This window comes from Hyaena hyaena, unplaced genomic scaffold (assembly GCF_003009895.1).
Source record: "Hyaena hyaena isolate Hyena2069 unplaced genomic scaffold, ASM300989v1 scaffold_10, whole genome shotgun sequence".
NCBI classification, from domain to species: Eukaryota; Metazoa; Chordata; class Mammalia; order Carnivora; family Hyaenidae; genus Hyaena; species Hyaena hyaena.
Genome location: NW_024080642.1, coordinates 6,907,569 through 6,931,374, shown reverse-complemented (window position 1 = coordinate 6,931,374; position 23,806 = coordinate 6,907,569). Strand labels below are relative to the sequence as shown.

General features: G+C 43.1%; 1 protein-coding gene across 2 annotated transcripts in view; it reads right to left on the bottom strand.

Annotated features, from left to right (window-relative positions):
- Positions 1 to 3,366: 3,366 nt before the first annotated feature.
- Positions 3,367 to 23,806, bottom strand: part of RPA1 (replication protein A1) — a 74,304-nt gene continuing 53,864 nt past the window's right edge. For both annotated transcript variants that reach the window (XM_039253787.1, XM_039253796.1), the window contains exons 7-17: positions 22,282 to 22,414; positions 20,638 to 20,740; positions 18,743 to 18,811; positions 18,406 to 18,598; positions 18,113 to 18,252; positions 17,578 to 17,726; positions 15,028 to 15,160; positions 11,821 to 11,997; positions 9,051 to 9,158; positions 5,848 to 5,934; positions 3,367 to 4,380 (exon numbers count right to left, since the gene is read on the bottom strand). In XM_039253787.1, the coding sequence (XP_039109718.1) occupies positions 4,276 to 4,380; positions 5,848 to 5,934; positions 9,051 to 9,158; positions 11,821 to 11,997; positions 15,028 to 15,160; positions 17,578 to 17,726; positions 18,113 to 18,252; positions 18,406 to 18,598; positions 18,743 to 18,811; positions 20,638 to 20,740; positions 22,282 to 22,414 (1,397 nt within the window). In that variant the 3' untranslated portion in view covers positions 3,367 to 4,275. The remainder of the gene's footprint in view (positions 4,381 to 5,847; positions 5,935 to 9,050; positions 9,159 to 11,820; positions 11,998 to 15,027; positions 15,161 to 17,577; positions 17,727 to 18,112; positions 18,253 to 18,405; positions 18,599 to 18,742; positions 18,812 to 20,637; positions 20,741 to 22,281; positions 22,415 to 23,806) is intronic.

The window sequence follows — 23,806 nt, the reverse complement described above, 5'->3', positions numbered from 1 at the left end:
AGGGCAGAACAGGCAATCAATGAAGACAAGTGCTACATACTCTCTGTAACAACCAAGCCGTCGTCACAAATATAATTAAAAGATTTAATAATCATTAACTAACAGCCATGGATGAAGAATCATTGATATACATTGATTTACAAAGCAAGTCAAATGTGTTCTCAAGCGGCCATTTCTGCCACACTAGTGGAAAACCAGAGGATCTAAGGTCTCTTCACAGCCACCATCCGTGGACATAGGGTGGAACTACCACCTATGGCTTCGGGGCCTTCCGTTCCCCTCTCCTCCCTACATTAATCTACCTGCTTTTGCTCCAGAGGATTCTAGGGCTTGCTCAAATTACCTGCCAGGGTTAGGAGTTACCACTGGAATAAGACATGGAGACAGATCAGAAAAGCTAACACAAGAAGGCATACGTTTTCACAGTGCCACAAAGGATAAATGTTCCTGCCCATCAAAAGCTGTTTATGATAACAATTAGAAAGTATACATAACTCTAAAACGAACACGTTATATGCCAATCATATCTTTTTTTTTTAAAGTTTTTTGAGGGGCGCCTGGGGTGGCTCAGTCGGTTAAGCATCCGACTTCGGCTCAGGTCATGATCTTACGGTTCGTGGGTTCCAGCCCTGCATCGGGCTCTGTGCTGACAGCTCAGAGCCTGGAGCCTGTTTGGGACTCTGTGTCTCCCTCTCTCTCTGCCCCTCCCCTGCTCGTGCTCTTTGAGAGCTCTCACTCTCAAAAATAAATAAATGTGAAAAAAAATTTTTTTAATAAAGAAGTTTTAAAAAATATTTATTTATTTTAGAGAGAGACAGAGCACAAGCAGGGGAGACGCAGAGAGAGAGAGGGGGACACAGAATCCGAAGCAGGCTCCAGGCTCTGAGCTGTCAGCACGGAGCCTGACACAGGGCTTGAATCCACAAACCATGGGATCATGACCTGAGCTGAAGTTGGCCGCCTGACTGACTGAGCCACCAAGGCGCCCCTAGGCCAATCATAGCTTAACAAAAATAAAATTTAAAAACAACTGGAAAGTATAAGCATCCAGCAAGTGAATTGGCTCAACAAATGTATACTACCAAATCGCCAAATACCAATTAAAATTGTGCAGATCTATTTTTATTGAAATAGCAAAGATGTCCATCCTATCAGGCTAGGAGAAAAGCGGTACAGAATAGTAAGCATAGTGTAATCCTATTTCAATTAAAACCACATTTCTATGTATGCATGCATAGAAAAGTCAGCTCTACAAGTGGCTATTGCTGATTTGTGGGATTATGGATAATTTTGTTTTTTCTTACCTAGAAGTTATTTTGCTCTAACAAACACAGGTTACTTACGTAAGAGATAATCATTGTCCAAAGAGTCCCCGTTCCTTTCCTTTTCAACAGATATTAACAATTTTTATCAGCTTAATAACAAATATACTTAGCTGAGGTTTTCTCAAGCACTGCAAATAAAACATCTATACTCTATCCTTTTTGAGAAAAGCTGATCATTTCCAAAAATGTTCACAGAAACCAGAACTCTACCAATAAAGAGTGGATTATAAGACTAAGAACCAACAGACCACATGAGAAGGGAGGTGGGGGGAGAAATCCTATTTGAGATAAGGAAACAATCAATTTACTAGGGGAGCAGTGGCCTTCTAACAAGTGAAAAGGAAAGGAGACTCGACAACCTGTTCCATTTTCTAGAAATAAAACCTGAGAAGGCACATTGCCAAAGAAACACAAGTCAATATAAACCTTTATACGCTGGGCTGCCAAACTTCACTTTTAGACAGTATATTAATTATGTAGTCAATAAGCACGGGTTTCATTAGTGTATTAAATACCACGATCAATATTATTTATACTTTTCCAAGACAGGCCACTCAGGAAAAAAAAAAGTGGGGGAAGGGGAAATTCTGACCCCCGTTCAAAAAGAATAGCACGCTAGAGATTAGCAAGGCTTTAATGGAAAGCATAAAACACTGAAAATATGGACAGAAATCAGATTATTGCCGTTTTATTTTTTTTTGTCTCTTTCACAATAATACTGGAGAGACTCCAAGAATCATTTAAAACAAAGGCAAAATGATTAGATTTTTCCTAATTGCTTAACGCTGATGTCATGGTGTACGCAAAATGAACACGGATCTCAGCGAAGGATGAGAAGTAGAACATGAACAGCCTTTCGAGGTAAACCATGTCCAAGAGAATTCCAAGAACTGCGGGCCAGAATCTATTAAGGCAATCCTCAGGGACCCACATCTCTTAAAGGCGTAACTGCGGAGCCAATTTCTGATGCTCCTTTACTGGTGATCTGAGTTTTAGAAGGGAAATCTGCTAAGCACCTTCCCTCCAGGGGCCCGCCCTGCCCCAGACCACCCCCGTGGATTTGCTGGTTTCTTCACGTAGTCACGGGCACCGAGCAGTGACTGATACAATGGTGTTGAGTCAGGACAAGGCCGGAGGTCAGCACTCCTCACTGGCAGGGCTGCCGTGAGCAGAGAGCGCCCGATGGCGGCAGATGGGAGACTGGTTACTGGGCTGAAAGCTAGATGACCACTTCCAACCCACAATTTGTCGATCCAGAGTCGTGCTGAAGACTGTAATTTTCTAGTCCGTGCTTTATAAGCAAGGTCAGAGAGGAGCTTCCATAAAAATGGTTGAGGCCCCTGCCAAAGGAGGAAGTACAGCCTGGTGACCATCTTCTGAGACCAGATGTGTCCACAGTCAGAGGGCCTGAGAAGAGCCCTGTCCGTGCTGAGGAACAGGAGCTATCCTGCACACACCCGGCCGCTTCCTCCTGGGAGTGGACAGGGAAGGCTGAGGCGGACAGGACGGGCTGGCCCCGCACCTCCACAAGGGCTGCTGGCCACCACACCGGCGCGGATTCCACCCAGGTCCCCCCGCTGCAGGCTGCATGCAGCACTGCCTGGGTACTTGGGGACAGATGTGCAGCAAATGCCAAGCGGTGGGTCGCGGCAACCGGATAGATAATTAATATGATTAGGAACACGCAGAGGAAGCACGCTCGTGCCGACTGAAAGGCTCCGTAGCATAATTACTGTTTTCTTACTGGCTCACTGTCTGTACACATTTCAAAGCCTGGCTGGTGTTAGACTGCTGTGTAAACATCAATAAAATCCCAAAGTGCCAGATCATCGGCATTCTTGGGCACAATGGCTTTTTGTTTCTAGTTTTTTCATTCTTTTAAAGATGGATTTTAGGGTTGCAAACATTAGGAAGAATGATCTCTACGCCTTGGACTAATCTGAGAGGCTATAATGAGTTAACATCTCCCCCAAGTGAACATTTATTATGAAGGCTAATTAATTGCTTTCCAGTTACAAGAACCCTTTGCATTCAAAGAAAGTAGAATTCACACGCAGAGAAGCTTCTGTTTATTAAAACAAAGCAGGGGAAACAAAGGGCTTCTTCCTTCAAAATCCTTTCTATTTAACACAGCTTTAATCAAGAAATGAAACCTACAAATACAAGAAATATGTACAGGTAGAAAAAGTGTGCATTCGCCCACCAAAATGCAACATTAATTGAAGTGAAAACTAAAGCGATGCTTTGTAGTTGCCGGGATGTCCCTGGGGGAAAGCAAGTCAATGCTTATCAGCCTTCCTCAGAAGAGACAATTTTGATTAATATCAGACCCATCTGACTCGGTCTATTAAACCCTGAAGGAAGGATATTCTTCAGATATAAAAGATATGTCTTTGATTAATAATTCTACCTTATTGCCATTCTAAGCATTAACAGCTATGTGGCACTTCTAGAAAGGAAAGCCTTTGAATTCGAGAAAGACACACTAAAGTACAGGTTCCGCACAGCGCCTTCTCGGCTCTCCTCTGGAGAGGGACCCAAGCTGTGAAGGTGTCACCGCCGGAGAAGCGGAAACCCGAGTTACATAATTTCACTGTCTGCAGATTTAGGGTCAATTACTTGTGACATAATTCCTGCTTGAAGATAATGAACTCTTAGTAAAACAGCCACAAAAGCCTGGGGACAGAGGGAGTGACTGGCACTACGCTTCCCGCCGGCTGACCCGCTACGTCTGACACAGTGTACGCAGCAGCGGCCTGAGCACATTGTCCTTTGCCTACCAGTGGATTCCGGGATGCGCCCGAGAGAGGAGAGCGCCTCGTCTGCCACAGAGAGGCTCTATGCACCGTGGAGCTAGTGTGGAACTGTCACATGTGGGGGGGACACGGGAGGAGTCCATTTCATTTCAACTCTGCTTTTTCAAACTTCTGCCCAATCAGCATTGCTCTGCTCACATCAGTGCGTTTCTCCTGATGTTCATGATCAGCCTTCTGCCATATTCTCTGTAGTCCACGGGCTTCGCATCCATCACAGTGGCCTTAATTCGAGACTCATCCTTTGAGAAGAGAAAAGCAGCTCGTAAACGAAGGAAAGCCTGGGCATGGAGCAGTGGTGATAACCCCCTTTGCTTTAGAGGGTTCAATGATCCCGGCAGGAGGAAACACAAGGCATGGTGGATTTAGTGTTTGGCAATTCCAGTACAGAAGGAGTCACAGGTGAGAGCCTTAATTTCTGGGGCTGGGAGAGTGGGTAGAAGCCCCTCTCCTTCCCTCATCCCTCCCTCCTGCCCCTGAGCACTCAGAAACCTGCAATCCAAATGGGATGGACCTTAGTGGGCTTATCAAGGCCGATTTATTTTCTTTGCTGAGGGAAAAACAGGAGCCCAGAGAAGATAAGCGATGTGCCTAAAGCCACACAGTTAGTTCTGCAGGACGTGTGAAAGCAAAGGCACCTGTGGCAGAGGACTGAGCCCTGGCTTGGGTCCCTGGTTCTGTGGTGTCTCTGCACCTCACCCTCCCGTCCACACCAGGAGAGGGCTGAATGACCCTTCTAGATGCCCCTGGACCACACCCCACTGTGACGCCCTGTCAGACATTTGCCTTCCTACTCATTTAATACACAGAAACGAACACCTCTAGTAGCAGGTACTAGGGTTAAGGTCTAACAGTGAAACAGAACGAGGAGACCCCGAAACAAGCAGAGATGTTTTCAGAAGCCTCCCTCCTCGCTCGTTCATCAGGACTACGCAGTGCGTTTAGGGGAGGAGGCTGTGATGCCCAGAAAGAATGCACACGCACTCTAGTGTGCGCTCCGTAGTCACCAAATAGTCCCATTTATAAGCACAGTTAAGAGCAAAGCTCTGAAGCAGGAGCTAGAATCTTCCTTCTGCCACGTGCTGGCGTACTACGTGGGCAAATTACTTATTCTCTGCAGGCCTACATTTTTTCAGTGGTAAACGGGGATAACAATAGTTCCTACATATGGGTTACTTCCAGGACTGAGGGAAATAATATGCACAGTAAAGGGTGTAGAACAGTAACTGGCAGATAATAATTGCTCAGTAAATGCTGTTATATGATGACTATACAATCACATGATATTATAGGCAACTTAAAGGAATTTTCAAGGTAATTTTAACTATGTGTGGTCTTTGTTTTATATACTAACTTCAGAGCCTAAAACTCACGGAAGGTGTGAATCCACTGAACACCTTACCATCCTTTGTCAATACACAAACAAAACAACCCCAGGTTTTAACTGAAAAGACCATAAGCATTTTCTCCCCAGATGCTGGACACTGGACAAAACACTCAACCTCTCTACATTCGGCTACTCATCTGAAAATGGGGATGATAACAGCACCTCCGTGCTGGGCAGACTTGAGTGATAAACGCAGGGCGCTCGGCACTGGGTCTGGCACACGGCAAGCAGTGACGTGACAGCTGTTGTGCACTGCTGTTGTGGGTGACAAACAGTAGCTTCCCACGGCTAGCCCTCCTGCACCCCAGATGACCTCACTTACATTGTAGGTCTCTAGTTTCACCCTGATCTTGAATGCAAAAGTTCGGAAGTTGGCATTCTGGAAAACTTCCTCAAATGCTTGCTCATTCTGCAAAAACAAATGTCACACTTTAGGCATGGAAGCTACCAGACCATTTGAAAATATCTATTAAGAGTTTTGACGGGGTTCCTGGCTGGCTCAGTTGAAATAACATGCGTCTCTTGATCTTGGGGTTACAGGTTCAAGCCTCACATTAGGTGTGGAGACTACTTAAAAATAAAATCTTAAAAAAAAAAAAGTTTTGGAAAGACTTTTGAGAAAAATCTCTCTCAAAAAAATTATTACCCCCAGTGGTCTGAATAGGAATGACTAATTACAGGTGAGATTTCATTCCATAAAAACTGTTTGGGTACAATTTTATTAAAAAATTAAAATATTCTACCTACAGTAGTCAAATTAATAGAGACAGAAAGGAGAATGACTGCTGGGAGGGCGGGGGGTTGGGTGGCTCAGTCTGATAACTGTCTGACTTCAGCTCAGGTCATCTCAGGGCTCATGAGTTCGAGCCCCACCCTGGGCTCTCTGCTATCAGCACTGAGCCCACTTTAGATCCTCTGTCAGATCCTCAATAATAAAGAAACATTAAAAAAAAAAAAAATAAAGAAAGAATGGTTGCTAGGGGCTGTGGGAAGGGGAAATGGAGAGTTAGTATTTAATGCATGCACTGAACTTATTAGACTTAAAAATGGTAAATTTTAGATTATGCATATTTTACCATAATGTAACAAAACAAAACCCCAAAAACACATTTCTAGGGGCGCCTGGGTGGCTTAGTCGGTTGGGCGTCCAACTTCAGTTCAGGTCATGATCTCACAACTTGTGGGTTTGAGCCCCGCGTTGGGCTCTGTGCTGACAGCTCAGAGCCTGGAGCCTGCTTTGGATTCTGTGTCTCCCTCTCTCTGACCGTCCCCTGCTCATGCTGTCTCTCTCTCTCTCTCAAAAATAAGTAAAACATTTAAAATAAAACAAAACAAAAAAACCACACATTTCTAAACTTTAACAGTTTGTGATGGAATAGGGGCACCTGGGTGGCTCAGTTGGTTGAGTGTCTGACTCTTGATTTCGGCTCAGGTCATGATCTCATGGTTCATCAGTTTGAGCCCTGCACTGGGCTCTGTGCTGAGCATGGAGCCTGCTTGGGACTCTCTCTCCCCCGCCCCCCCCGCCCCTCCCCCTCTCTGTCTTTCTCTAAAAATAAATAAATAAACTTTAAGAAAAGGTTTGTGATGAAACCGGTCTGAGGCTCAGCATGTTCATCATAAATTAAGAATGGGAGGGAAGAGTCAGAAAAAAGCTCAAGCTGTCATACATGGTTTTACCCTCTACATTTACAGTGATTTGTGAGCAAGTGAAGACAGGCAGGTGAGGTGGGTAAAGATCAGGTAAAGTGAAAATCAGAGTTCTCTCCCTCTTAACCTTTAAACATTATTTTAATTTTTTACCTTTTAAAAAATGTTTATTAATTTATTTTGGGGGGGGCGGTGGGAGGGGCAGAGAGAGAATCCCAAGCAGGCTCCATGCTAACACGAAGTCTGATGTGGGGCTCGATCTCACGAGTCATGACCTGGACCTGAAATCAAGAACTGGACACCTAACCAACTAAGGTGCCCCTACCTGTTTTTTTCTTTTTTTAAAAGTAAGCTCTGTACCCAACTTGGGGCTTGAACTCAGAACCCCAAGATCAAGAGACACAGGCACAGGCTCCACCGACTGAGCCAGCCAGGCTCCCCACTAATTACAACTTTTTATTAAAAAAAAAAAAAAAGAAAGTCCAATAAACAGGGAGGGATCACAGAAAGCATTTTTTATAAATATGCATAAAATAAATTTGCAGTAACTTTATATAAAATAGTTCATTATCAGCCAAGTACTATCTTTGCAAGCCACACAGAACATGAAAATGGCTTTGTTACACAGAACTCTTGTGTAAAGTTTACTCCACACACACAAGCAGTCCTCTGGGCCTTCAGATATGTAAATAAAACAATGCATTACACCTTAAGAAAATGATACCAGCTACCATTATTCTTCTAAGCTTAGGGAAAGGCTGGAGTGCATACACCAAGAGGATCATGGTTCCTGAGGGAAGAGTTTCTATGTGTCCTCATTCACCAGCAGTAAAAACAGTCAAATGGAATAAGCTCATAAAAAACCCTGAAAAGCTGCCTCAAGCCTTGAAATGTGATATGAAAATAAAGAACCAGGCAAAAGAGATAAAAGACACCATCATACCTTAAAGTCAATTCCAGTTATTTCTATAAAAGGGCTTGTTGGCATTATTTTCAGAGAGCTCACAAACAATTTAAAAAAAGAGGTGTGTAGGGGGGAGAGCTGAACGGACAGAACTGAAGACAGGAAAGAATAAGAGAAAACATGCCAAAACAAATGGTAAATCTTTATGCTTAGTGGTTTTTACAAGTAATCTAACCAATTTGGAGGAAGTGGGAGAAACATCTACAGATAGATGCTAATTTATGTGGCCCAGAAAACACAGCTTTCATTGGTCATCTTTACACATTTTATCTAAGTATCTTTCCTACATTTAGCATAATCAGTTATCTATTCCCTACATTTAATAAACCGACTATGTGAAAATACATACTTATCAAGATGAAACATAAAGTTACTTCGTAAAATTGCATTTGAAGACCTAAAGTAGCAAGTACCTACTATGTGAATTTACACCAGGATTTGACTCAACTTCTCAGGACGGTGTTTACTATGTTAAAGGGGCACATCTGTACTTCAGGTTACTTCAGAAGATCTCAAGTAACGATAGGCACACCAACTCTGGTGTGCCAACAGTAACAGGAGAAATAAGTGGGTTATACTTGTAAAATGCTGCTTTTAAAGCACTTATTATTTTTTATTTTAAGTAAGCTCCACACCCAACATGGGGCTTGAACTCACAACGCTGAGATCCAGAGTTGCATGCTCCACCAACTGAGCCAGCCAGACGCCCTGAAACACTTTTATATATGTTGCTCCATCACCTCATTGTTGGTACACTCAAGGTGGACAAAATTCGACAGAATCAGATGAGCTCTCAAATAATCATCAGACTGAGAAACTATACACAACACCCAAGAGAAATGTTAAAAACTTAAAGAGCAAAAAGGGTGTTAGTGGCAACTGTTACGGTGATAATAAAAGAGGGGGCCAACCTTCTCTTTTAACTCCCCAAGATAGGCAGTGTTCTGTCCGAGGATGGCCTCCGCACACTCCTGGAAGCAGGTGACCCACTGATTCTCTCGAAAATCAGCAATATTTACCTAAAAAGCACACCACATAATAATTTAGCAAAGAAATCATAAAAGGAAGATACACTCAGGAGACTGAAAAATTAACTTTTTCCATTCATTAAAATAATTCTCAGGGGGGAAAACACCCCATTACCACTACATATGCTGTATTCTCTCCAAAGAGGATGAAAAATATGACAGAAAGAAGTTTAAAATGTTAAGTCTGGGTCACCGCAGGAACATGACATGCCGTGGATATGTGATTTCAGAGCTCAGTGGAGCTAACAACCCAACTAAACTCTCCTTCAGACACAGAATCCAGGCACCCTGGCCCTCGTTCCTTCCCTGCCAGCCACAGTGGCCTCGGACTAAAGGTTCTGAATGAGCCTCCAATGGGGGAGGGCAGGTTCTCTGCATTTCAAGCTGTACATCCTTCAGTCGCTAGTTCTGTAAGGCAGTCCTCAGTCGCTGCTGTGCACCCCAGACTATTTAAAAGCCCGAGCCATGGCCCTTCCTCCAGTAGCCAAACTTACCTAGCAATAGAAATGAGCTTGGATCAAGCATCTCCAATTGGACCATGATGTAAAATTAAATAGGGGAGAAGTTAAGGAAGAAAGTGGATCGCAAAGAATCCATTTGCTGAAGTGACAGTCTTAGTAGAAATAAGAAAGCAAAGTTGTTTTTTTTTAAGGTGTCACTTGATGAGTCTACATTTCCATTTGGCATATACATGGGGCTTTAAAAAAAATTTTTTTTATGTGTTATTTATTTCTGAGAGAGAGAGAGAGAGAGAGAGAGCATGAGCAGGGGAGGGTCAGAGAGAGAGGGAGACACAGAATCTGAAATAGGCTCCAGGCTCTGAGCTGTCAGCACAGAGCCCGACGTGGGGCTCGAACCCACGAACTGTGAGATCATGACCTGAGCCGAAGTCGGATGCTTAACAGACTGAGCCACCCAGGCGCCCCTACATGGAGCTTTAATATCAAAGTTATGGGGTGCCTGGGTGGCTCAGTCAGTTAAGCATCCGACTTTGGCTCAGGTCATGATCTCACGGTCTGTGGGTTCGAACCCCACGTCGGGCTCTGTGCTGACAGCTCAGAGCCTGGAGCCTGCTTCAGATTCTGTGTCTCTCTTTCTCTGCTCCTCCCCTACCTGTGCTCTTTCTGTTTCTGAAAAAATAAATAAATGTAAAAAAAAAATTTTTTTTAAAAATCAAAGTTATGATGGAAAAATAAGGGGACAAGAAAAGTTACACTCACTCACATGTACGGGAGAATGCATCCCATCCCAGGGCTCACACCTAGTTTGCTTACTGCGTGCTAGCATCTCAGAGGCAAAGAGCACCCACTTGACAGGGTGGAGAATGGCAACGAAGGGAACACACTGGGTCAGCATCTCATGAAACCAGTGCCCTGAGGCTCCACTATTTACAAGTCTCACAGAAAGGCTGATAACCCATCTAAACAATCTTCTCCATCCTGGTTCCATGGAGTTTACAGTTTACAGGAAATATGAAGCTTAAATGTAGAACTCTCCTGTTGAACTAACATTCTGAGGGGCAATTAGAATATAGAAAGGACAAGTAAAAAAAAAATTTTTTTTTTTATCTGAAAAGATTTTAAGAAAATATTCCTATCACATGAGGATTCACTGCAGGGGAAAAATTAAAAAAGGAAAGTGCAGAAGAAACTAGACATCAAGCAGAAATAACCTCCAGCAACAGTATGGCATTTGCCCACTCAATCTGTTTTCTGTTGTGTTCATACCTCAAGACTATATCGAACACACCATTTAAAATTTGTCATTTTCAATGGATAAACCTGAACATTTATTCGTGTCATTCTCAAATACTTTACGGAAAACTGTCAAATAAATGGCAAATTCTGATGTCTTCATGGTATTCCACTCCACAGATATAAAATAACGGAATATAACCACTATAATGTTAAGGAAGTTAACTTGTACCGAATTTTTCAACATAACAGAGTAACAGAGAACTTTACACAGCTGTAAGATCTCTGATGATTTCTTGGAAGAAATTCCCTCCAAGTGTTTAATGTGCCAGAAAATGTAAGTATTTTTAAGGCTCCTGATAGATTACTGCCAAATCATCTTCTAGAAAAAACGTGAGAATGCCTATTTTTCGTATACCTTTATTATCATTCAGTATTAGCATTTTTTTAAAAGTACACCCTTCACTTGAAAGGTTTTAAAACAGAAACAATTCTTCCAATGCGAGAGACCCACCCTCCCACCTCAGCATGCGGTCACATTCTTGAGAAGTCAGCTCTGTCAAAGGCTAAGAGGAACAGATTATCTACAAGAAAAATAACTAAATATAGGCATTGGCTGTATAAGTATAATTACTGCTCTCCAGAAATGCCATTTCAAATTAATTTATCTTCCTAACAGTTAGCAGGAGAGTGTCACCAATGCCATAATCGTACTACATGCACAGCAACCGAAATTGGCTGGTATGAAAAAAAGCTTTTAGTAGGAGAAAACAGACTGCTATTTAGTTGAGCGAAAGGCCCCTTGCTTTTGTACTTGTAGGATAAGAGCGCGTTAGCACTTATTCATCTGCAGGCTTCCTACCTCAAGAGATGTTGTTTTTGCCCTCATCTCTACAGTGGCGGGCACGTGGTAGGGACTCGAGAAACACCACAGTGTCTCCACTACCCATTGTACTTACTGACAGGATCATGCGGTACTTGAAGTTGGGAAATTCACTATCACACTTCTCACAGCGGTACAATCCATTCTGTTGATCAATCACTTTCTTAAAGCAGTCCTGGTTTGGGCAGGCTTGATACATGCAGTTCTCTTTGCGAAGAAACACGACTGTCGCCACACAGCTAAAATAGTCCGCCTTCAGGAGAAAAGACAGACATGAGAGACCTGGAACATGGGGGCTACGTTCAAGAGGGACTTAGGGGCAGCCCAGAGCTTCCCCTGACATGTTGGTAGTTAAGTGTTCACGTATATGAATCCTTAAGATCACAATGTGATTACAGGGAATGATTCATACTACAGTTTCTGAAATCACTTGTGCGGGCTGCACAGCCTACAAAGGTAATAAACTAAGCTCTGACGCACATTACTGGGGCGCCTGGGTAGCTCAGTCAGTTAAGCGTCCGACCTCGGCTCGTATCTAGATCTTGAGGTTCATGAGTTTGAGCCCCACAGTCGGTTCTGTTCTGACAGCTCAGAGCCTGGAGCCTGCTTGGGGTTCTGTGTCTCCCTCTGTCTCTCTCTGCCCCTCCCCAGCTCAAGTGCGCGCGCGCTCTCCCCCTTTCTCTCTCAAAAATAAACATTAAAAAAAAAAAATAAAGCAGATTATTCCTCGGTGAGAAAGCGAATTCTAAAGTAGACTAAATTAATTAAAACAGAAAAAGACTACATGAAAGACAAAGACGTCAGGAAACAGATTTGTTCCGCGCGTTCCTCTGACCCTCCAAAGGTAACAGTCTAGGAAACAAGGTAAGGCCAGAAAACCTAGTGCGGCGATGTTCAACCACGCTCCCACGTTAAGAACAACAGTACTGGCTTCTGGGGCCTGGAGTCACCTTCATCTCTGTCTAGGCCCCAGTGGCAAACTTTCTGTAGAAAGTCAGACAGGATATGTTTTGGGCTTTATGAGCCTTGCGGTCAGAGACCTGTTGCAACTACCCAGCTCCGCTGCTGCTGCACAGAAGCATCCACAGATGATAAGCAAACGAGCGCACGCGGCTCTGTGTCAACCCCTGGTCCGAGCCGTCTGAGCGGAGAGATCACTGGTAAGTAGATGTAGCAGGGACTAAGTCATGTGCTTAGACTTTGTGTGTTGCTCTTGGTTTTGCTTTTTAACTCTCACAGAAAGGATACAGGGGGAATAATTTTGAGGGATGAGCCGTTCCCTCTGGGTGTGCTCTGAATTCAGAGCTGGGTCGGCAACCTATGGGGCTTCCCAATGTCTTAGAACAAAGAAGGCAAAACAATAATGTGGATATTTAAAGAGACTGGTTGAGCCCTCAATCCAGAAGGTTCTAGAGTAAATAAGTCTCCTAGAAGAATGTCTATAGAATTTTTCTGTTTTTCTAGGTAAAGTCCAGATTCAATTCACGACTTTAAAGTTTGGGTACAGGGGCGCCTGGGTGGCTCAGTCAGTTAAGTATCCGACTTTGGCTCAGGTCACGATCTCACAGTTCGTGGGTTCGAGCCCCGTGTTGCGCTCTGTGCTGACAGCTCAGAGCCTGGAGCCTGTTTCAGATTCTGTGTCTCCCTCTCTCTCTGCCCCTCCCCCATTGTGCTTTGTCTCTGTCTCTCTCAAAAAAACAAAAACTTTCCTGATTCTCCATTCTCGATGGAGAGAATTTAGAAAATAAACAGAAACATAAAAGGAAAAACATTTGTTATATACAATTCCTATTACCCAGGAAAAAAAAAGACGACACAGTTAAATGTTGGTAAAAGAGTAGATCTTAAATGTTCTCACCACAAAAAAGAAATGGTAATTATGTGACAGGATGGAGGTATTAACTAATGCTGAGGTGGTAATCATTTTGCAATATATTAATGTATCAAACTAATACACTGTGTATCCTTTATACTTACACAGTGTTATATGCCAATTATATCTCAATAAAGCTAGAAAAAAATGGTATAATTTCTGCCAGTCCATGTCTGAGTATTAAAAACTAAATTAGGGGTGCCTAGGTAGCTCAGTCAGTTAAGTGTCTGAGTTTGGCTCAGGTCATGATCTTGAGCTTTATGAGTTTAAGCCCCGTGTCGGGCTCTGTGCTGACAGCTCAGAGCCTGCAGCCTGCTTCGGATTCTGTGTCTCCCTCTCTCTCTACCCCTCCCTAGTCACACTCTGTCTCTGTCTCTCAAAAATAAACATTAAAAAAATAAGATAAATAAAGTTTGGGTACAAATAGGTACTCGCCAGGGCTGATTTCTTTTTTTCTTTTTTTAAAGTAGTCTCTACACCCAGTGTAGGGCCCAACATCAAGAGTCACCTGCTCTCCTGACTGAGCCAGCCAGGCGCCCGCAGGCCTGATTTCTTACTGCACACAGTCTACCTGTAGATCTAAGAGGGAAACTGGGTGAAAAGAGAACCTGATGAATGGCTGTTCCTATGACAGGAACACACACCTGTCTAACGTTTAATTCTCTAGATGCCATACAACAGCATCATCGGATGCAGCTGATGACAATGACGGATGAGGGAGTACGGTGAAATGAGACAGAAAGGAATAAAAACTGTATTCTATAACACGAAAATAATAAGAGTAGGAGTTGCTCTTTTTGGGAACATAAAGGAGAAATAAATGACTTAAATACTGAACTGCTGGCAGAATACAGGTTTAGATCAAGGCAGGAAGAGAGCCATCACATACAAACATTGGAAGGAAGCAGCAACTAAAGTCAAATAGCAGAGCCGACTCCCATCAGAGAACAGTGGCAAATTCTCAGCCCGTGAGAGGTTAATAGTGTACAGCCAGGAGGGTGCGCGTGAGCTGCCTGATGCCGGACAGTGCACCTGCCTGATGCTGTGTTAGCCATGACCTCAAAACCCATCTTCTTGGTGTGTGGGCACTTCAATTTGCAGAATACTCGGCAAAAGCAAATAGGGACCTGGAGTTATTACACTTCATTCGTATCGCTCTAAGAATTACAACTCTGGGTCAGAGTTCAGGACGCTCTTCTGCCTTAGGATATCTGAAGGGTACACCGCAGTCCTATGAGCAGGCACGGCTCCCTCACTCTGCCAGTGGCTCCCAGCCATCGCACCATGCTCTGCTCAGACCTCCAGGTAAGAAGCACTGCTCTGATAGCCGGTCCCAGAAATGAGATTGGAAAACTCATCCTTTTGCACACTCGATGTGCTTTTGTGAAGAAGGTGAGGAAAATGGGCTACCTTGTCACCTTGGCCCAGGTTCTCTGATTTAACCTCATATAGAGTTTTCCAGTTGGTGTTGCTCCCTGCTGTTCCTCCAGTCCTTAGATCAGAGATGGAAACACCATCTAAGGCTTGTCCTTCAGAGTCAAACCTGAAAATTAAATACAGAACAACAGGTAGTTTATTATACTTACTGAATATGCTACTTGTTTCTAGATGCCAGAAGCTATCTGCTCCTCCCTCCCACCTGTCCTACATTCATAGGTCATGGTCACATGGGCTCAAACGAGTACATTCTCCATGTACCTTGAGCCAAATTGCAGGAAGTGAATGACCTCTTTTCATCTCAGTTGCTCTGATGCCCCCCAGTGGTCAAGAAAGACAGTGCCAAATACCACAGAACCTTTTCTTAAATTAGCATCTGTTATACAGTTCTTTAGGCTACTGATGCTCATTCTCAGCAGGTAGCTGCATCTGTATCATCACTGAACTGTATCAGTATAGAAAGTGACAGTCAACATATTGTAACAGGGTGGCAAAAATACGTTCTCATGGTAAAAGATCTTATAAGCCTGATAGAGAATGTGAAGGATTACATAACCCAAAGTAATTTAATAGAAGATATTTTCTATTTTCTCGTAGATATATCTTCTTAGGAAGATTTTACCTACACCAATATTAAAATTAACATTAATCTGTGTTGCATTATTATTAAAACTGATTATACTTCCTAAACACGTATCAGCTGATGTGAAGGAAAATGGCTCAGAAGCATACTTGGGGGTAGGGAGGAGTCAGTCCGAGATTAAAAATATGCCATGTCATCTAAAAGGAGGGTAACTGAAAGGCAACCACGTGTACAGCAGGCTCCTTAGAAAGGGACCATCTCACAGAACGGGGGCTGCCCGACGCTGTACACAATCGCCTTCACATTCCGTCAGGGAAGCCGCTAACCCGTCACGGAAGCACAGCAAGGTCCATAAATCCATTTCACCACTACTATCTACACCAGTTTATGGTTTCAGAAACTCCAAGGAGACATTTGTCACCAAAGCAGCTCATCACGAATCGACAGAGCAAGGATGGAAGCAGCTCTTCTTACAATAAAAAATTCCACAGCGGAAAAAATAAAACCAAACCCTCTCCATTGTTATAACCAAGATCAAACATCCAACCCGGGCCTAGGTAGGGTTTGTGTGATGAACTCCTCTTTGATCAGTGGCAGGTTATTTTATTCTGGAGACAGCCATGTCTTTTTATATTGACCGGGATCACTGTTACTGACAAGTAAAATATGAAGACCTTAATGTGGGCATGCAATTAGCCTGGGGTCAAGCTCTAGAGCCTGAAAGAAAGTCAAGCAGTAAGGACAAGCCAAAGCTGTGGTTATTTCTGGTCAGACTACAAGCGGGACCTGCCGTATAATGCAGCGCCAGCTACCAAGATAGTTAAATATAGATATGTGTGGACCATACTCAGGAGGCTGGCTTAAGTGTCATGAACACTCTAGTAGGTGTTTCATGAAACTACTCAAACACTAGTGCTACTAGTGGTTCACATTACACTCAAAATAAACGTGAGAAGTACGTCACAGGAGCTAATTCTTTAATCACAAAAACCCTAAGACACAAGTGGAACCCGACACAATCCCCTGTGACCACAGCTACAGGAATTATTGAAGCTCAAGCTGGAGTGTTTTTCCCTGACCCCATCAATTTCTGCATACTGTTCCAGTCTGAAGTGCTCTTTAAAGGCAGAGTTCAGGGGCGCCTGGGTGGCTCAGCTGGTTAAGTGTCCGAGTTCGGCTCAGGTCATTATCTCACGGTTCATGGCTTGGAGCCCCGTGTCGGGCTCTGTGCTGACAGCTCAGAGCCTGGAGCCTGTTTCAGATTCTGTGTCTCCCTCTCTCTCTGACCCTCCCCTGTTCATGCTGTCACTCTCTCTCTCTCTCAGAAATAAAACATTACAAAAATTTTAAAAAATAAATAAATAAAGGCAGAGTTTTAACACCCTAAACAGCTAGATATACTGAGGATTCTAACTGGCTCTCCTCACCCCCTGAGTGCCCGGGGAATAACAATATAATGCCAACAAAAGCCACTATTCCTATGGCAGTCTATCAGAGTCCAGTGAACACACACCAGAAAAGGTGCTCAGCACCAACAACTGGACAGGACAGGGACACTCTTTGCCCACATCACAGAAGCCTATGGCTTTAAACCTAGGAAAGAAAGTGGCCTTTAGCTTGCGGCCCACGGCTACTGGCTGGGACAGCCTGGCCTCCCCTTGCTTTGGCAGGAGAGAGGTCAGCGTGCAGCACCTCCATTCTAACTGCCTCCTCCGGAATCTGCAGGTCTGTCATGGGATTACAGGTTTGTCAGTTCAAGGGCTTTCAAGCTATCCTCTCAGAAGGCATAAAGCCTCCAAGAAATGCAGGAACTGCTGCATTCAGTAACAAAGCCCTCTGTTCTGCACACAGCTCACATACCGATGAGAAGAACCAAAACAGCCACTTTGTCTCAAAGACCAGGCTCAAATGACCCCTTTGTTTAGCCCCCAAATACCTACCATCCACGAAGCTTATAGGCCTCTGGGATGTCAGGATTCATAATGACCGTGCTTGAAGACAGTACGGAGAGGCTGCGTCCACCAAAGTCAGAGACTCTGGCTCCTTTGATGGCTATCACAGGTTGTCTAGAGCCATCAAATCTATCGGCCTGAGTAACAACAAAAACACCAACCAAATACAGTGAGCAGGTGTCACTGGCAGGAAGAACACACAGAACATTTTTACAGAAAACAAGGAAAACAGTCAATAGTAGAGTAAATGCAATAAATAGTATATGGAATCTATCCAAGTTAACCTCACACACAGGGAATCTGCTCAAGGATACATCAAACCAACCTAGAGTGAGAAGATTGCCTCACTGTATACAACTTAAATCCTAGCATATCTCACAAAAGTAAATCAAATGAAAGATTCCAAATATTCCCTTGACAGCTCAATCCTCCGTTAGGAAGGGCCTACATGGCCAAGGCCCCACCCAGCTCTTTACATCCCTGCCTTCTGCATACGCTCTGGCTGCCCGGTGCGAATACCTACATCTTCTCCCCACAGTGTAGTAGTCACCACTTTCCCTGACATGTCCATCAGGTAGAGGTTTCTCTTAGAAACCTCTCTGTTGTTAGACTTCACTGTGATTTTGATGGCATCTTCATAGCTCTTGCAGATCCCGATTATGTCTAAAATATAGGCACAATGTGTTAGCAAAAAATGGTCCATGCTCCCATCACAACATGATCCAAGGCTGAACAGCAAGCACTCAAGTCTTCCTTTCCGTGTTGCAAACAAAAACTAATAATCCCAACTCTCTTTGCTCTCGTTTGTGGACTTACCTATCAGAGAGTCTTTAGACTTGTTCTCCAGGTCACCAATCCCTGTGAAATCAAACTGAACTGTTGGTAAGTGATGCCCATCTTCACAGGGCATGACAGAAGTCTCATTATTGAAGGTCATCTCATAGTCATTTTTCACAGCTGTGAACTGTTTGTTGGCAATCTTCAGGGTGCCTTTAGAGATGTAATAGACCTGCAAGAGGCAAGCCATGGGATATGGGTAGTCTATCAGGTTAACCCAAAAACTCCTGACGGCCATGCAGTTCCCTGATGGACAAGAGTCCCCCTCATGCTCACTGTGCCCCTCAACGGTGTTCCCAGCACACCACCAGCATACCTTGTTCATGTCGATAAGGGGGAAAAACTTGTCCACTTGCTCATTGAAAGCGGTAGCCCTGATTTCACCCTGCAGAAGTACCCAAGAGCAAGTTAGAATTGTGTCCATCTAGTTTTACCACTGAAAACCAGGACACCGTAGTGTCACAATGACATCATTAAGGCAGTAACACAAGCACAAACAGGATGTATGAGAGGTCTACACATGCCCCAGAGACATATTTTGTAGTCACATATTCAAGCTCTTAACCCCAGAGGAACAAGGCTTAGCTAGCTGATCCCGTTACGGTGCTTTATGAACCTCAAGTTAGAAACCTAAATAAAAGAAAAGCAAAAAAATCCACCATAAACCTAGTGACTTTAATGTTCTGACCACAAAGATAAACAAACTGGACAAGAACGAAGTCCACAAGGAAGTGTGATGAGCCAAATTAGTCACCAGCTGCCCTCACGTTGGCGCCAAAAGCAAGGGACTGCGTGACGTTTGGAGTCACTGCCAAAATGCTACAATAAGTCATGTTTTCAAGCTGCTTGTGATTTGATTTTCACTTTACTTTTCCGTCAGTCAAATGCTACAGGTGGGGACACCTGGCTGACTCGGGGAGCATGTGACTCCTGAGCTCGGAGTTCTGAGTTTAAGCCCCACGCTGGGTGTAGAGATTACTTAAAAATAAAATCTTCACTTAAAATATAAAAAAACAAACTACAGATGGATTAGAAACTTAAAAAAGGCTCAAATTTTAGCCAGTTGACAGATCAGACCAATAATTTGGTAAAAAAATTAGGTTCTGATACGGACTCTGCCATCACACAGTCAATACATTTGGGGTATTACTCCATCTTCCAAAACAAAAACAAACCACCAATTTTTCCCCCGCCCTCGTAGAAGTTTGAACCAAACAGAAAATATGCAGCAGCGTGAGGACAATGTGTCAATTACATACTAGGAATAATAAATAAAACTAACAAACAGCTAACGAGACTGTCCAAGGATTCCACAACTTGGATTTTTTTGTCTCTTCATCATGATTTGGTTTTAAGTAGAGAGTCTACACAGCCAGAATCCATCTCCCACAAAACCACTCACTTTTCAAGGTGGCTGTGGTATGCCTTCTGCTGTGGCCCAAAGCAACAGTTTGCTAGAATCAGACCTCACCTCCCAGGGGTTCAACTTAGCCTGTGAACAAGTCAGACAGAATGTCTCTGCTTTCTCTTGCTCATGAAGCTGCTTATAATTAAAAAAAAAAAACCCTAATTTCTGGGCGCCTGGGTGGCTCAGTCATTAAGCATCTGACTTTGGCTCAGGTCATGATCTCATGGTTTATGAGTTCGAGTCCTACAGTGGTTGAGCACGAGCCCCACTTCTCTCTCTGCCCCTCACTCACTTGCCTCCCCAAACAAACTTCTACTCCTACAAATGCTTTCATTTAACATCAAGGATTCTACGAGTGCCTGGTTGGCTCAGCTGGTACAGCATGTGACTCTTTTTTTTTTTCCCAAGTAATCTCTGCACCCAACATCCGGGGCTCAAACTCACAACGCTGAGATCAAGAGCTGCATGCTCCATCGAATGGGCCAGCTGGGCTCCCTGGGTATGCAACTCTTGATCTCAGGGTCGTGAGTTCCAGTCCCATGTTGGGCATGGAGCCTACTTAAAAAGAATAATTCTAAAAACTTGTTTTTCAATAAAATAAAATAAAATGAAGGATTTTATTTAAGACCTTTAACCCTTTGCACACAGAGCCATAAAAGAATACAAGAGAGGAAAAACCACACAATCATGTTTATTTTTGGCTTATAACTGTTTCTCATCTCATAAGCCTGCACAGAGATGAGCCCTCTGTTTCTCACCTGTTTCCCGGACCCCTTCTATTTCCCCACTTGACGAATACTCACACTTTCATCAACCAGTTCCAGGGAGAAGAGCTTCCCTTCCCCTCGGGAATTGCTCCAGGTACGGATCTGACTTTTGTTGGTAACTCGAGCACAGATAGTCCACCTAGAAACCAAATAGATTATGTTAGTGCTCAGAGTCCTACCTTGGAAACATCTAAAACGTTCCCTATTATCTTCCTTTAGTCTTTCTTATCTTATGCATATTCCATTTTTCAATATAAGTTATATTTTAATCCAGCTAATTAAAACCCAAAGAGGACATACAGGTTTGACAGTTTATAGAATAAGCAAGTAGTAAAACATACGAGATGATTTAACACCAACTCATTCTCCTGTCAAATTAGTAAATTTATAAACCCTCTCCCTTCTCCAAAAAGCATCACCAAGGCAACGGTATCCCCTTAATGAAAGGTTCTAAGCTAGAAAACGCAGTAATACCAGCAATTATATTTTGCCACTATTTTCAATTATGGGAACTGATAAAACTGGTGTCAAACTTCAGTCTCCATTCTCACACACACTGAAAATAAATACAAGTTATGGAACATGGTATTGGTGAGCCACCAAAGGAAAACACACTAAAGCAGTGTGACTTCAGACAGAGGCCGCTAAAACAAGGAGGCACGAGATCCAAGACCAGGCCTGGTGCCCATCCTGGAGGGTACGTGTTGGGCACATTACCTTACTCCTTATGCCTACCCTGCAAAGAACTGAAGAATGAATTAAAAAAACACAGCTGAGAGAATTCTGAAGAGGGAATTCACTCATTCTCAACTGCTAAAATCAAATGGAAAGAATTATGTATTAGAAATATCCATTCAGGGTACAGTAACACAATTATATTAATAGCACAGATTCTTTTTTTTTATTTTTAATTTTTAATTTTTTACTTTTTTTACAAATAGTTTATTGTCAAGTTGGTTTCCATATAACACCCAGTGCTCATCCCCACAAGTGCCCTCCTCCATGTCCATCTCCCCCGTCCCTCCCAGCACAGATTCTTTTAGTCAACTAAATCAGACTAACAATTTTTAGACTAAAAGTCACTTATTTATACGATGAGAAGATGAAATGTCTTCTGAATTACAACAAATATTTCTGTTTTACTCCTGAGGATAAAATATTATTTTTTACTAACGGATTCTTTAAGCATTAAATATTTTTCAATTCAAATTATTTCAAAATTAATGAAACTCCACAGATTGCTTTTCTTGCCATTCTTTTTGTTTTTTAATAACATTTATTTATTTTTGAGAGCGAGTGAGCGAGTGAGCACGAGCGGAGGAGAGGCACAGAGAAAGGGAGACACAGAATCCGAAGACAGGCTCCAGGCTCTGAGCTGTCAGCAGAGAGCCCAATGTGGGGCTAAAACTCATGAACCATGAGATCATGACCTGAGCTGAAGTCGGATGCTTAACCGACTGAGCCACCCAAGTAGCCCATTCTTGACATTCTTTTGTGTTAAGAGAATTAAAGGTTGCCACAATTTGTACCCTTCTCCTCCTCTGGAGGAAAAAAAGAAAGATGAAACTTACTTTATGTATGACAGCACTGAAGTTCACACATACATAACTCCAGCGCCCATCATAACCCTTGTCATCATTCTGCAAGTACATTCTGAACTTACTCTATGCAAAAACTCACTTGGATTGGTAAGGGGTGAGGCTGGCGATGGGTACCACCTTGACCTGTGTTCCTCCAGAACTGTTCGCTAGGCTGGTACCCCCAGCTTTTCCAAATATCTTTGAGGCACCGTAAGCCTTAGATGAAGTGGGACCTTTAAAAACAAACAAAAGAAAGGCAATCATTATTCTATGTAAATTTTATATAAATTTTGTAATGACTCTCAATTACTGAGGTGTTGCTTGTGGAATCATACAAAATGAGAGGCAACATGTTTTTCCTTTCTTTCCATCAAGAGATATGGATACTGGAGACCAAAACTGGCAGCTAGGAAGGTGATGTAGAGTGAAGGCTGGGCACACAGAGAAATTTACTACTATATTTGCTGCTTAAGCTCTGACTAAGGTCAAGATATAACAGCAGTGAGTCCAGACACTGCTCTTTCAGAGTCCTATCCTTTCTAAATTGTTTAAAATTTTATTTTGAGAGAGAGGGAGAGGCAGAGAGAGGGGAAGAGAATCCCAAGAAGGCTCCACGCTGCCAATTCAGAGCCTGACACAGGGCTCAAACCTACAATCTGTGAGATCAAGAATTGAAATAAGAGTCAGATGCTCAACCGACAGCTGAGGCCCATCCTTCTTAAACTGTCTTCTTGTATCAACGGGCGAGATAATAGGTCAGAGAAAGAAAATCAACCAACTTCCTTGACTGGTCAAACCGATGGCAAGTCACTAGATGCATAAGAAAAAAAAAGCAGAAGGGGAGGGCTCCTGGGTGGCTGAGTTGGTTAAGCGTCTGACCTCGGCTCAGGTTATGTTCACACTGTTCATGAGTTTGACCCTGCACTGGGCTCTGTGCTGACAGCTCAGAACCTGGGGCTGCTTCAGACTCTGTGCGTGTCTCTCTCTGCCCCTCCTCCACTCAGTCTCTCTCTCAAAAATAAACATTAAGAAAAAAGTAGAAGGAAAGGCTAGGAGGTAAGGGACACAGTGGATGAACCATCTGAGGAAGGACACCGATAGCTTTCACAAATATTTTACCTCAAAACATCCTCAGAAAACTCACAGTTCTCAACTGGTCTATAGGAATGAAAGGTCTACAGGAAGTCTATGCAACTGGGTTTAGTTGGGAGCAGAGGGCAAGAATCAGTTTTTGGTTCAAGATAACCAGGTGGCTGGGAACCAAGATCTCTCCTGCCTCTTTATCCAAACCTAAGCAGCCTACCATGCACTTGGAAAAAACAGGTAGTTAAAGGTTATGAACACAGGAGTTCCTTTATACATACAGTTTCTATAAAGTTTCAACCTCCAAATTCAGAAAATGTAATTTAGTCCAATTACCTCAAATCTTCTCTATCAAAACATTTCTTTAGAATGGAATTTGGCTAGAGATGTAAACTACCATTATTCAGCATTTACTTATTGAGTTATACAACCTGTAAGACACTATTCTAGGTATTTGTAGCATAAAAAAATTTTTTTTTAATTTGAGAGAAAGCATGCACACGAGCCAGGGAGAGGGGCAGAGGGAGAGAGAAAGAATCTAA